At 38.9% G+C, this 14871-nt stretch overlaps 1 protein-coding gene across 5 annotated transcripts in view; it reads left to right on the top strand.

Moving 5' to 3' along the window:
- PLEKHM3 (pleckstrin homology domain containing M3) overlaps positions 1 to 14871 on the top strand; it is a 168794-nt gene that overhangs the window by 16728 nt on the left and 137195 nt on the right. For 3 of the 5 annotated variants that reach the window (XM_039844590.1, XM_039844593.1, XM_039844594.1), the window contains exons 2-3: positions 9574 to 10456; positions 11799 to 11831. In XM_039844590.1, coding sequence (XP_039700524.1) covers positions 9841 to 10456; positions 11799 to 11831 — 649 coding nt within the window. In that variant the 5' untranslated portion in view covers positions 9574 to 9840. Of the gene's footprint in view, positions 1 to 5447; positions 5635 to 9573; positions 10457 to 11798; positions 11832 to 14871 lie in introns of those variants that run through there. The other 2 variants (XM_039844591.1, XM_039844592.1) reach the window with 2 other exon arrangements.

Raw genomic sequence — 14871 nt, 5'->3', positions numbered from 1 at the left:
TGTTTTTTCAATTCCGAAAATTGTGATATGACTCTTTTCAGAACTCACTGAATTTTTTCAGAAGTACCATCCCGAATTCTCTGTCATTTAAGTTGCATATTTCTATGTCTGAAAGCTGATTTTCCAGAGATTTTTCTCTTTCTTTCTGAGATACCTTGTCACCTTGGTTGTTCATGGTATTTAATGGACTATTTGTCTGCCTGCACATTAATGGAAATGTAATCTGCTTTTATTCCAGAAAGAAGATTTATTATATTAGGATCTCTCTTTAGGTGCTGTCTAAGTTTCTTGGATCCCTGCTCTATATAGAGCCTTAAAAATGCCTTTTTATTTTCTGATAGATATTTAATCATACTCGCTACCCTGTTTCAGTCCCTGTCAGTGTTAGCAGAAGTTTTGGCAGCTTTTGCTCAGATTCCCCTGGGGTTCTGCAGTGATAGGTCTCGGAGGGTATGGAGACTGAGAACAAGAGAGCAGAAATGAGAGGAAAACTAGGAGAGTGTAATACCTTTGAAACGCAGGGAGGAAATGTTTGAGGAAGGGCAGGTTGATGGCATCAAGGTGGGTCAGGACTTTGAAGAACAGTAGTGCATGTGTAATGGGTAGGTCCTGGGATAGCAGATAGGAGAGAAGTTCGATTGTGCCGGGTTGTAAGGAATAAGTGTCACAGCATGCTCTGGGACATTTTAAAAAAATTTTTAATTAAGTTTATTGGGTAACATTGGTTAATGCAATTATATAATTTTCAGGTGTATATTATCATTTGACATCTGTATATTTTATTGTGTGTTTACCACCCAAAGTCCAGTTTCCTTCAGCTACCATATATTTGATCCCCTTTACCCCATCTACCTCCCCCTCCTCCCCTATCTCACAAGTAACCATTAGTCTATAGTCCTCTGGTAACCACTAGTCTATATTCCATGTCCATGAGTCTCTGTTTGTTTGTCCTGCTCATTTGTTGCTTTTAGGTTTATATCCCACATATAAGTGATGTAATGTGATTTTCAACTTTTTCCGTCTGGCTTATTTCTCTTAGCATGATTATCTCGAGGTCCATCCAGGTTGTCGCAATTGGCAATATTTCATCTCTTCTTATGGCTGAGTAATATTCCATTGTATATATGTACCACAGCTTCTTTAGCCAATCATCTGTCATAGAACATTTTGGTTGCTTCCATGTCCTGGCCACTGTGAATAATGCCACTATGAACATCGGTGTGCAAATATCTTTTTGGATATGGGTTTTCAAGTCTTTGGGGTAAATACCCAGTAGTAGGATTGCTGGATCATATAGTAGATCAATTCTTAGTTTTTTGAGGAACCTCCATACTGTTTTCCATAGTCATTGTACCAATTTGTAGTCCTACTAGCAGTGTATAAGGGTTCTTTTTTCTCTGCATCCTCTCCAACATTTGTTATTTCTTGTGGGACATTTTTTTTTTTTTTTTTTACCAAGGTTAGTATTTACTGGTATTTACATCTTGAGCATGTTTAAACAGTGTGCCCAAATTGTGTATATAATTTGATTCCAATTAAATATGAACAAAAACATGCCTATTGATTTATTTTCTCTGAATTAGGAGATCACAACTGATTTTTATTTTCTTTTTCATACTTGTCAGTATTTTCTAGAGTTTCTATAAGTATTTATTACTTTTAGAATTGGAAAAAATATTATACAAATTATTTTTTTAATGTCATACTCCTTATGTATTGCATGGCATAAGCTTCTCATTTATTGAAACTTGTATGCAATATAACCATTTAAAGTTCCCTCCAGGCCTATGAAAATTGATTCCACCTGCGTTTCTAGCTGTCCTCCTCTGAAAGACCCTTCAACTCTTCTTATGAGGTCTGTACTGGCACTGTTTCCTTATTTGCTACTCGTGGCTTGCCTGTGCTTCACCAATATGCTTACTTTGTCTTTATGACAAAGCACCATGAAAAATAAAAATCTCTTGTAAACTCATGGTCCAGAAGTGTCATCTTACTAGGGTCAGATTCTCTTGTGGTGGATCCTTCACATTATGTAAGCCTTAGAAAATTCTCAGTGAGCTGCAGCCTTAACCAAAGTGATAAACGTGAGAGCCACATGTGCTGACCATCCTTGTAATCCCTTTTGGTTCTCATGTTTGAAAAGAGATTGGCAGACACAGTTTATCCTAGGTGTCCTTGGCATTGCATTTTTTCCTCACTGTCCAGCTGCTTTCAAAACTACATGACCCCAGACACCCTCTCATTAAGTTCTGATTATAAGACATTTAGTCAAGTGGGAGGAAGTCAGTATTTTTACCAGACAGCTTGGGAGAACATGGCATCTCTGTGTGGGCCGGGCTGGTATTATTGCTCATATCTGCTTATATCTCTGTGTGGGAGGACTGCCGATTCATCCTGTTAATTAACCTTGCCTAATGAGCATGTAAACAACAGATTTCCTTGTTAGAAAATAGCAATACACTGATTCTCCGTCCTGTTATCTTTGATGCATGTGTGGGATTCTTAGGGTTGAGCTTTTATTACCACACTAACTTATGGACCTCAGTTTCTCAAAATATTAAATAGGGGAAATAACTCTTTTATACAGAAAGAGTATTGTATGCAAAAAGAAGATGAAATATTTATAGATCATTGAGTTTGGCTGAAAATAGTGTATTATAAATAGTTGATGGCTGACGTTGCCTTTGTTGGGCTGACGAATCTCTCCAGGGAGAGACCAGGGGCACATGATTGTTGAATGGGTAAGGTCCACTGGCATGCTTCACAATTATACAGAGTTCACAATTTTTAAAAAGGCATGTTGGAACAACTACCTGGTGAATGATCTATAGGCAAAGCAATTTGATATTAGCAACTTTATTGAATACAGGTAGTATTCTGAGTAAGGCACCCAGAGGTTAAACGGTTTGCTGGAGGCCACCCAGCCCGTGTGTGGTTGAGTCAGATTTAGAACACAGTTCTAATTAGCTCCTGATTTCCAGTTTTGTGCTGAGGCAAACCATACTCCACCCACACAATGATTTTACTCAGTTAACTTTGTCTGAAGGTACTCTTTATATTTTGACCCATTGAAATATGTTATTGTTCTTTAATTAATGAATTGCAAAGCCAAACGAGGCAAGCTAGTAAGAGGTTTTTACTTATAGAAACTAAACTTGGTGTTAGACCCATGTATTGTAGTGAATTTGAGGGCTATACTTCCTAGGGAAAAGACAAAATTCCAAAATGAGTAAGATTGGAAAATGGAGCCCCAACGGATGAAGACATAGAGATTGTACAGGAGTAAGGCACCATGCCTGCTGTCGAGTAGCTCTGAGTGTAGTGCAGGATTGAGAGAGATGGTCCCATATCATAAACCTAGGGTGCTATGAGAGTCTGGGCAACTCAGAAGACTCTCTAACTTGGACCAAAGCATAGGGGAGTAAAACGATGGGGTGAGTGTTGGTCAGGAACTACAAATTCGAGAGGTGGATAGGTCATGAAGAGCCACAAATGTCATGCAAAGGAATAACAATGCATTCATTTGGTACCTCTCTATTTAGTGCCTTTTTCTGTGTGTGTGTGTGCCAGGCACTATTCGATGCACTTGCGATAACTTAATGGACAGAATTCCTTAGTGAGCATAAATTCCTGCCCTTGAGAAGCTTACATTTCAGTGAGGAGAAATGCTAAATAAACAATAAGTAAATAATAAGGAAATTCAGTGATATGTTAGAAACACATACATATATTAGGCAGTAAATGCATAAGGAAAAGTGGTCCAGCTAGGTGATCAAGGTTAAGATGAATAGTAATTAGTCATCTTGACAGTATCTACCCTGATGAGAATGGCACTTTACCTCCCCAAAACACATAGCCCTAGTCTAATAATGAGAAAAACATCAAACAAATCCCAGTTGAGGGACAATCTATAAAATACCTGATCAGTATTTTTCAAAACTGTCAAGATCATCAAAAACAAGTAAGTCTGAGAAACCATCACAGCCAAGAGGAAGCTAAAGAGACATGACAACTAAGTATCATGTGATATTCTGGATTCATTAATTGTGAAAAATGTGCCAAACTAATGCAAGGTGTCACGTGGAGGAAACTGGGTGTAGATTATATGAGAAATCAGTGTACTCTTTTGCAATAATTCTGTAAATTTAAAACTAAAATTAAAAGTTTATTAAAATTAAATATTTATTAAAATTAAAAGTTTATTAAGAAAAAAGCAGAGTAAAGGGGATCAGAAATCCAGAGCAGAGATATGTTTATAATTTTAAATAGGGGGTTCAGGGTAGACCTTGTTGAAAAGGTGACATGATCAGTCACTTAAAGAGAGAGTTGGCCATGTTAATATCTGGGGGAACAGCCAATGCAAAGATCCTGAGGTGAGAACATGTCTGCAAGTTTGAGAACCAGCAGGGAGGCCTGTGTGCCAGTAGAAGGGAGGGTAGCCCAAAGGGAAAGTATGAGGTCATAGAGGAAAGATGATATTGAACAAGTAGGGGATTTTCGGCTGTTGTTATTCATGCGTTGTGTGCCAGGAACCATGCCATGTATTGTCTTATTTAATTCTCTCAGCTATCCTAGGAGAGGGGTATTGTTAATTTGCTGCATATGAGAAAGCTGAGATTAGAAAGGTTAAGTAATTTACTGAAGTCCCATTACTGGTAATAGGCAGCGCTGCAATTCATTTTGTCCTCCCTCCTGAGCTCCAAAGTTGTCACTCCTGACCTCTGCCTCCTCTCTTTAGATCTTCTAAGCCAGGAATTAGTGAATTATAGCCCACTGGAAAGCCTGGCCCTCTGCTTGTTTTTTTCATTTGTTTGTTTTAAGTTGTGGTAAGAACCACATATAAAATATGCCATCTTAACCATTTTAACACCAGCAGTGTTAATTAAGTATATTCATAATGTTGTGAAATAGATCTCCAGAACTTTTTCACCTTACAAATCTGAAACCCCATACTCATTAAAGAACAATTCCTCTCTCATCACCCCCCAGCTCCTGGTAACCACCATTCTACTTTCTGTTTCTATGAATATGACTACTTTAGATACTTCATAAACATTGAATTATGCAGAGTTTGCCTTTTTATGACTGGCTTATTTTACTCAGCAGGATGTCCCCAAGGTTCATTCATGTTGTAGCATGTGACAGAATTTCCTTCCTTTTTAGGGCTGAATAATAGTCCATTGTATGAATATACTACATTTTGTTTATCTGCCTGTTTTGGAAATAAAATTTCATCAGAACACAGACAGGCTCATTCATTTTTGTATTATCTATCTATAGTTGCTTTACCCACTATAGCTGTAGAGTTGATAAGTTGTAAAAGTGACTGTATGGCCCCATAAACCTAAACTATTTATTACCTGGCTCTTTACAGAAAATGTATACTGACTCCTGTTTTATTGGACAGACTCTGAAGAGTTCAGAGAAGTGATGTGGAGGAAGACAAGGCAGGAAGACCTTGCTGGCTTTTTGGGAGATACAGACATGGACATGGAACTTGCCCTCAAGAAGCTTATAGTCTAATTGAGTGGGGGAGAGACAGTTTACAAAGTTGACTTGTTTAGTGATGCTTTAGACATTCAGGGAAAGGAGAAGCCCAAAAGGATTAAGTCTTCAGAAAAGACTTCATAGAGGGTTGGGATTCGGGATGGGGTGGATCGAATCAATGTTGGGCATGGAGAGCTGTATCAGCCTTTCACCATACCTCATCATACCTTAACAAGTGAAGTAAGACACTGAAAGCATCTAGAGTTGTGTCTGGCATATAGTAAATGCTCTACTAGAATATAAGTTCTATGAGGGCAGGATTTATAGCTGTTTTGTTCACTGTTTTATCACCAATACCAGGAACACAGTAGGTGCTTCAAAAATATTTATGGAATGAACAAATCGCTGCAATGCTCAATAACTCTTTTTAGCTATTTTATTTTTAGTGTACAAGTACAGGCAAAGGACTGGATCCCTCACATTGGTCTGTTAATTAATTTATTACACTGCCGATAATTTGGGGGACTGTTAAAGCAGCAGCTGTCTTAATTGTTTATTGCTAGAGATAATCATGATGTGGCGAGAGGGCTGTAAATCAGAGGTACTAACAACAAAGGAAAAAGGAGAAGAAGAAAATAATGTCAAATGATTCTAAAGATGACCACTCAAAAAAAAAATTCATTCATTTATTCAACCAACATTTATTGAGCTGCAGCTGTGTTCTGGGGGTCCAAGGGTGCGCAAAATAGATAGTTGCTGCCCAAGGGGATTTTGACATCAAAACTGTAATTACACATGTAATGTATGTAATTTATAGAAGTGCAGGTGCCACGGAAACCTAAACAAAGACATTTAGTCTAGTCTAGGACATCAGAGAATGCTTCTCTGAGGAAGTGATGAGTTCTGATTATTGGTAGTGTGACAAACTACACCCAAACTTAGTGTCCTAAAGCAATTTATTATTTGTCATGGTTCCGGGTTAACTGGGCTCAGCTGGAAAAGTTTCACTTGGGATCTGTTGTGAGTTGCAGTTAAATACTGAGCATAGTTGGAATCATTGGAAAGCTCAACTGGGCTCTCATCTAAGATGGCTTCTTCACTCATGTCTGGTGCCTCTGTGCTCTAACCTGTGGCCTCTCTCCAGCAGAGTAGCCTGCATGTTCTATATATCAGTTTAGATCTCCAAGAGATAGAAGAGGAAGCTGCCAGGCCAGTTAAGGGCCATACCTCAAATGGGGACAGCATCATTTCTCCCACATTGTGTTGATCAAACATCGTAAGTCTTGCCCAGATTCAAGGGAGTGAAAAAAATAAGTTTTTTGATGGGGGAATATGATTAAGAAGGGTAAATGCATATTTACATCAGAAATCGAAGGGAATAGCTGTGCAAGTTCCAAATCAAAGCAATAGAAAGCACTAATAGTGAAAATCAAAATTCCAAGAATAGGAAATACAGATTAGCCTAGAGGACTTGGGGTGGGAGGGAGAGTGGGTCAGGGAACTCTTACCCCAAATGGCGTGGCTAATATGAGAGAATTGGGATTTGAACCTAGATGTGAGTCTTGATCCACTAGATTGCTTTCTGTTATTTGACTGTATTGCTCACAATGCTGCCTATGGAAAGTCATTTTATGTAATAAACTTGAAAGTCTCTTGCTAATCAAAAAGTCATTCTTTCTAATTTCTTTATAGCCATCCAGACAAATACTTTCTAAGTGTTCTAGGCTCAATTCCAAGGGCATCTCTTTTTGAAGACTTTCTAAATATCTCCTTCACCTCCACTGACAATTGTCCCCTACCAAATGTATTTCTGCCCTCTACCAAGGCAGTTCTTTGGATTTATTTTCTTAAGCACTCTAAGCCTCTTTAGGGTGAGAACTGTATTTTATTCATCTTTCCATCTTTAGTGTCTTGATTCTGGAGTGACCTTAGTAAATGATGAATGGATAGATAGATGAATGATTTCCAGAATGCCTTGTGAAACAGCTTTAAAATGGTTCTGAAGTTGAATTGTTACTGCCCTTTAAGGAGGATTAAATGAGGCAATGCATACCAAAGTGTCCATGGGACCGCTTACTCTCCCTAGGCCTCAGTGACCCCTTGTGTGAAAGGTTGTGGTTGACAGGATGCTCTCAAAGCTCTCTTCCTTCTCTCACTATCATTTTAGAATGTGTAAGATGGAAGTATTGCACAGGTCAGCAGTGCTGGCCATCAGTGGTTCCATGTTTCTAACCCAAGCAGAGAGAACTAAGAGTATACTCTTAGATATTTTGATGAGAGAGAGAGAGAGAGAGAGAAGAGAGAGAAAGAAAAAGAAAGAAAGAAAGAAAGAAAGAAAGAAAGAAAGAAAGAAAGAAAGAAAGAAAGAAAGAAAGAAAGAAGAAAGAGAAAGAAAGAATCACTTTGAATGTATTTACTCTCTCTCTAGTATGATTAAAGAATTTGATACTGAATTTTAAGCACTGAGTAAGGCAAGGAATATTCATAATCTTAGATGAGTAACTTAGTGCTCTGTACCTTGGTGCCTCTTCTATAAAATGGGAAAATTATACTTTGTCTATCATGTCCATTTGAAATTATAGTAAAGAAAGAACAAAAAGTTTCAAAATTTGTTATGTATTTCTTTTTTCTTAGGCTGTGGTCTATAAGATAAAACTTAAAAATCCCAAGTTTCAAAATTGCAGAGGTAGTGAGACCCTATTGCACAATTCAGGAGGCTCAAGTCATCTTGGAGACATAGAAAACAAAACTCCATTTGCAGCTAGAAAAATATTATAACGAATTTTATCTCTATAAATCTGTGTCTTGCTTGGTGAGTACTAACATAATATCAAAATATAAAAGTAGACAAAGTCACAGCTGTTGCTAATTTACATGAAGTTAAGCACAGAGTTCCTATGAAACTACAAACCTTGATACATCTAAATAAAGGACCATATATACTCATTTTATTTACATAGATTAAGCAATGTGGATTGGTGCTGTCGATTTAATTGTAGATTAGTGCTGTTGGTTTAATGATCTAAGTGCTAAAAATGATTTTAATTAACCATAAAAACCATGCAGTTTTTAAAAAGAAAGCATATCTATGTACCTTTGCAGCAGCTTGCAAAGGTGTTACTAATGGCCTAGTTTTACCTACTTGTAAATAGTCAAGGGGAAAAAAAGCCCTTGCCTAAATTGTTTAGTTTTTGTTTTTTTTGTTTTTGTTTTTGGTGAAGATACAAAGGTGTATGTGGCTGTTGAATACATGAAATGTGGCAAGTGTGGCTGAGGAACTTTATTTGATTTTAATGAATTTAAATTTAAATAGCCCTGTATAGCTAGTGTCTACCGTATTGATCAGCATCACTGTCCAGGTCTGCTCTAATTTGACATGGGTTTGGCGATCTAGCATTTCCCAGAGAGAGTGGGCTAGTGCTAGGATTTTCTGCCAAGCCCTGAGGCTGAACCTGTACTTCTAGGCCAGTCCTCAAAGCTTAGGGAGTTTGGAGCCTGAAGCCTTTTTCCAGAATGACTAGACAAATTCTGAAGTCCAGGGTCATCATGAGGCATTACATAATCTAAATCTAGGAGGCACAAACACATTCGTGCACCTGTAAGTCAAACAAATTATCAGTACTTTCGAGGTTTGTGAAAGGACCCATGCATTTGTGACTTTCAGACTGATTTTAATATAGACCTAGTCACAGAGTTCCTAGTCTCTTTTGCTTACTATTTTAGGTCAGCATATCACAGAGATTTGCCAGGGCAGTCTTTTCACAACTGCTCTCAAAGGCTTCTCTGTGTGAGTAAAAACTATTGACCTTAATTCCCCTTATCAGGAGTTCCACCCTGCACTGTGTAAGTTCTAATACAAAGCAGGTAATGCTGTGTACTCTTGACAGTGGAACTTCTGTGTGGATATTGTCCACCTTTGGGCATGACTGGGATAGAAGAGATGCAGAGATGGGGAAGAAATTGGCAGATTTTATGTACTGCAGAATACAATGACCCGTGTGCCAATGTTGTCCTGTTTATTTTCTTCCAGGAAATTAAGTATTGCTGTGGCACTGCTTTGACAAGTACTTTCTGTTGTCTTTACAGAGATCTCACTGGAGAATAATTTCAAAGGAGCATTTGTCTCCCAATACCATTGTTAATGGCCATGATCAGCTAGCAAATGCTTTTAACGACTGGGAAGACATCAGCCACCTCCATGCTTTGTCTGCTCCAGGCAGCCCAATGAAGTTTCCTTCCAGTTGTTCCCAGAACTCTGTTGCCTGAAGCACCTCTCTTTGTTGGGTGAATGAATGCTCATGAAGCCCTTTCCTGAACCAGCTTAGGAGGCTTAGGCCTCCTAGAGCCTGCAACATGGAAGCTTTGGAAGTGGATGATATCAGCCCGGCCTTGGAAGTTACTGAGGATTTCTTTAATACTTTTGAGAGTAAGCTAGAAAAATCTGTGCAGCAAGCAGAGGTTTATGGGATTCAGGAAGTCCCTGAACTGGTGGGGCACGAGGTACTCAGTAACATAACAGACAACGGTGCTATCAGAAATGTTGCCTCTCTGAGCAAGGAGGGCATGATTTGGGATCACTGTACGACCAGGCTCTTAGAAACCAAAGCTCAAAATGTCTTCCCTGCCAAAGAACAGTTTATGGTCCAGAAAGGGACAGCCCCAGATAATCTTTCCTGGATGGAACAAAAGGAAGCGTCAACCTTTAATTTTTTCAACATCTGTCAGCGTCGGAGGGACAGACCTCGTTCTGTGAATGACTTACTGGATGAGACCTCTACTTTTAAGCCAGGGCATGCTCGATCAAGGTCAGATATTACCCAGATGGACTGGAGGGTGATCCTCAAAACCACACCTTTGCAGCAGCAGCAACAGCAGCAGCAGCAACAACCATCTCTTCAGGGCCCTCACTTCACCAGGCCGTCTTTTCTTTCCTCACCAAATAAGGTTGAAGATGCTCAAGGAAATACCGGTATGTTTTTTTATCTGATTGCTATTGAACTGTTGTTGGTTTTCCTTTGTCTCTTTTACATTTACCTCATGAGAATCTTATTCTCCAATATCAGTGTCTGGCTTAAGCACCCACTTACATTTACTTTCACACTTTACCTTATCTTAAGTCTACAGTCTTATTATCTCCAGAGGAGGTACTGAGTGAAAACACAACTACGGTTAATCCTTCGTTTCTAATCTTGTATGTTAGAATCAATATTCTCATAATTAATGTAGTATTTTTCTTTTGAACGTTGTATGATACTGCTTATTCACATCAGTAGGTGTTCATCGGATGACACGTGATATGTAGCCTCGTGCTCTGAAGAATTTAAGGATGTGTGAAGACACAGTCCCTTCCTTAAAGAACTCACTTAGCTGAGGGGATAAGACCTTCACAAAGACTCAGGAAGTCACCTAGTAGTGAGAGAAAATAGATGGTCAACTGAAATGTTTCTGAGAGAACATTCGTTTTACTCTACTGTTGGGATTATTATTATTATTATTATTATTATTATTATTATTATTTTCTAATGAATGAAGGACAGTGAGTGTAAGAGGATAGAGGAAGGAAGAGACACTCTGGGCTGGACTTGTCAGGAAGGGCTTGTGAAAGGTCATGGAATTTGAGCTGGATCTTGAAGGACACTAAAATACAGAAAGAGTCACAGTAGAGGACACCTGGTCAGGATGATGATGTGAACAAAGGTGAGGAGATGGGAGGTGCAGAGGAGAGCAAGTCAGCCCTGTGAGGAGAGCAAAGGATCCCATTGTGGGTAGTGAGAGGAGAAGGTTGGAGAGGTTCATTAGGACCCCACTGTACACCTTGAATATTTTCCCCCTCATACTTTATACATATACATATGTGTATACTCATGTTCTCACACATGAACTTTCTCTTCTGTGAGACACGACAGACCATCTGTTTCCCTCAGCATTTTCTTTCAAGATAACCCTTTTTATACAGGCTATCCATTTTTATTACTGATTATTCTTCAATCACCCTGCTTAACTCTTAATTTAGATGGCTTCTGCTCAATTAACTAGGGAGACTATTTGATGTACTTAACTGTTATTATAATGTTACTTGAGTCTCTATCATTGCTTGGTATTCCATGGTACATTTAACATTTTAATTAATAAAATTTAGTTTATAAGTGTAACTTGAGGCAAGAATATAATTTAGTATATCTGTTAAGGAAATGCAGCATTCATGTCTGTGAGGTGCTTCATTATTTTCACATCCAGTTCAAATCAATTTCTTTAAAATACCCCTCACACACTCAAATTTATGACTTTTGATTCCTTATTTTCTCTCCTAGACTTTCACCAGCCCTCTATAACATCTATTCAAGGTTGGTGACCATGGGAGAAAAAAGAAAAGGACTTTATAAAGCACAGGACTTGGTAACTGATTAGATATCAGGGGATAGACAACTTGCTGTGACCCTGGTACATGGCAGAATGAGAGCTCTGCCAAGAGCCCGTGTACAGACAGATGTACTCATTGATTAGCAAGTAAACTGTTGTTTTTTGGTTTCTTAGAGTTTGCATAGAGTTTTATCACTACACCTTCATAACCATTCTAAATCTCTGGCACAACCAAAGTTAAGAGGATGTCATATTTCTAATATTATTTTTCCTATCTTGTTCAGATTGTAAATGCAAGAACCAAATCTTCCTTAGGTTCTCTCTTTAGTGTCTTATGATTATGATTTTTATTTTTAATTCTCAGTTTAAAAAAAGTTTAATATTAAATGATGTTGAAATATAAGTGCCGAATGGTGTTTTGAAAAATAAACTGTAACAAATGGCCTTTACATGTATTGGTATAACATAACTGAGTCACCTTTTGGTCATCCATGGGATACACGTCTCAGTAGGAATTAGCAAAGTTGGGCAAACGATATGCCAGATTTCTGATGCTTTTTCTTTCTGGCATTCTCTGGAGACAGACAGAATAAATCATGTTTTTATTGCTCACCAGATGAGGGGCAGGGGCAAGCAGTGAGTGCTCACTGGTCATGCATTCTTGGGCTGGGGGCATAGAGGAGTTCTAGAAACATGGCTGGTCACCCGGTCTGCCGACTGTAATTCTCACAGCATTACGGGGAGTGTGCCAACATTCAGGTGCATTCTATTCAAAATCAGCCAAGATCTTTGAGTTAAGTTTACTTTAAAACCTTTGAAATTAGTGATCCAAACTGAAGAAAGGCTTATTGTTTCCCCTGAGGGAATATGTCAACAGCAGAGGGAGGTGGTGTGGTCTCTTGGCTAGAGCTGGAGATTTGAGGTCAGGCCAGACTTCTTCCTTGAGCTCCAGACTTGCATATCCGGCTGCCTGGTGAACATGTCTGTTGGAATGTCTCATAGGCACATTTAATCCAAAGTGTCCAAAAGTGACCCATCATCCTCCCATCTCCTGCTCCTGCTGTTTTAAAAATTAAAAGTGTTAATGACAGGCTGGGGGCTTCTCAGAAGAAATAAAATTTAGTCAAATGGGTTTCCTTGATGAGATCAACTTGATTTTGTGTCTGGCCCTATCACTCTTTTACCTACGGGCTTTTTTCCTATGTTTTCTTCACTTGATTTTTTCCCCCTAGCTCCTTTTCTGAGCTCATCTTGAGTAGCTTAAAGACTTACCAGGAATGGTCTTTCTCTTTGTCATCCACCCTTTTGCTTCCCTTATCCCCTCTCTCTCCTTCTATAACAACAAGCCAAAGGGTCTTCTACATTAGATAGGACTGCTGCACCTTCTGCCTTATTTGGTGTTGAGTAACTGGGCTCTTGAGCCTTACTGAGGATGAATGCTGCTTTGGGTATAAAGCAAATCAGGTTCTGAGATAACGAGGGCAGTTGGTAGCTGGGTGTAATAACACTGTTTTGTTAATGGCCAGGCCTGTCTGAAGAAGGCATGGCCAAACGAGGTAGTGTATTGGTTGAAAACACTGAATTTGAACCTACACTGTTAGAGTTTCAATTCTTGTTTTAGTACTTATTAGCTCTTTAACAGGGCAGGTTTCTAATCTCTGTGCCTTTATTACTATTATTATTATTAGTCATAAAGTATGGAAAAACGATAGTACTCACCTCAATTTCTTGTGAGCATTAAATGAGTTAAAGCATCTAAAGTGCTTCTTAGAACCATGTTTGGCATGTAGTATGCACTTAATAAATGTTTTAAATGTTTAATAATATTAGTTTTACTATTACTAATTGAGTTTTAAACTCATCAGTGAGAATCAAGGTGGCACTACCAGTCACTCCTAGTTTTCCCTAGCATAGCCTCTATTATAAAATGGTCTTGCAATAAATATTTCTTGAATTGGCCTTCCTGCAGTGTACCTTTTCATAGCTGTTAACTGGTTTGTTAATGGGAAATGGGCCATTCATTCCCTCTCTCATACCGATTTGTGATCAGCTGTTTACTGTCTTCCACACCAGGGTTTATGGTCACTGAGGAAGGGATTGGTTTTGTCCTTAGTACCTGACACAGCACTCTGAACATAATATGTGCACTAACATGCTTTTCGTCCCCCAGTAAACTGTGGCACCTCAATTTGAACCCATGCAGTCTTCCTCTAGAGTCCATGTTCTTGATCACTAAGCTAGACTGCATCCTTACTTTGAAAACCAGTAGTTCTCAGTCTCCAGAACCCCTCCACTTTTAAAGCCTTATTGACAGTCAGTCTCTGTGGGGGTAGAGGGTGGGAAGTAGTATTGAAGAAACAGACCTGGATAATGTTCATTGAACTAAAATTAATCCCTCAGCAGATTACTGGTTAGGAAAAACTGAGATAACACCAAAGCAGTGGAGCTAAAAGCAAGGATTGTTTCCTGCATTTAACATATCCACTAAAATACATGGACAGTGCAGAGCTGGCCACAGTTCTTCAGGAGATCAGTGAATCCACAAAAAGAAGACAGTAACTTTACCTTTCACATTCATGAATGTTAGGTATGCAGAGCTTAAGTGAACTGACCCCCGATGGTTTGTAATTATGAAAAAAGGCTTGGGGTTTTGCCCTATCTTTGTCTGCCTTTTTTAGTCTTACTTAGAAGCCTGAAGGCAACATTCTAGAGATTGCATTTCCTCAGGCAGAGACAGACCTAGGAGAGACTTCTTAAGATGGAATGTTGCCTGTGCTAAGTGGGCGAAGGGTACTGCCAGTGGGTCCTACTAGGTTTATTGCGTGTGGCTTGAATCCAACCTAGTTAACACTATCGCGTTACCTGGGGATTGAATAGTAATGTCAAAAAGATTAGTTCATAGAGTGATAAGAAGGAATAGATCTAAGGTAAGATTTCTAAAGAATCTCAAGGTAGGTGGTGACGACCAAAGCCTCCTAAGGGTCAGCTTCTTTCCTTACCGCCATCCTAGGGTCTGCCATCCCC

This window comes from Pteropus medius, unplaced genomic scaffold (assembly GCF_902729225.1).
Source record: "Pteropus medius unplaced genomic scaffold, Ma_sr-lr_union100, whole genome shotgun sequence".
Lineage (NCBI taxonomy): Eukaryota > Metazoa > Chordata > Mammalia > Chiroptera > Pteropodidae > Pteropus > Pteropus medius.
The sequence above is the reverse complement of the archived record's forward strand: the minus strand, read 5'-3'. Positions and strand labels throughout refer to the sequence as shown.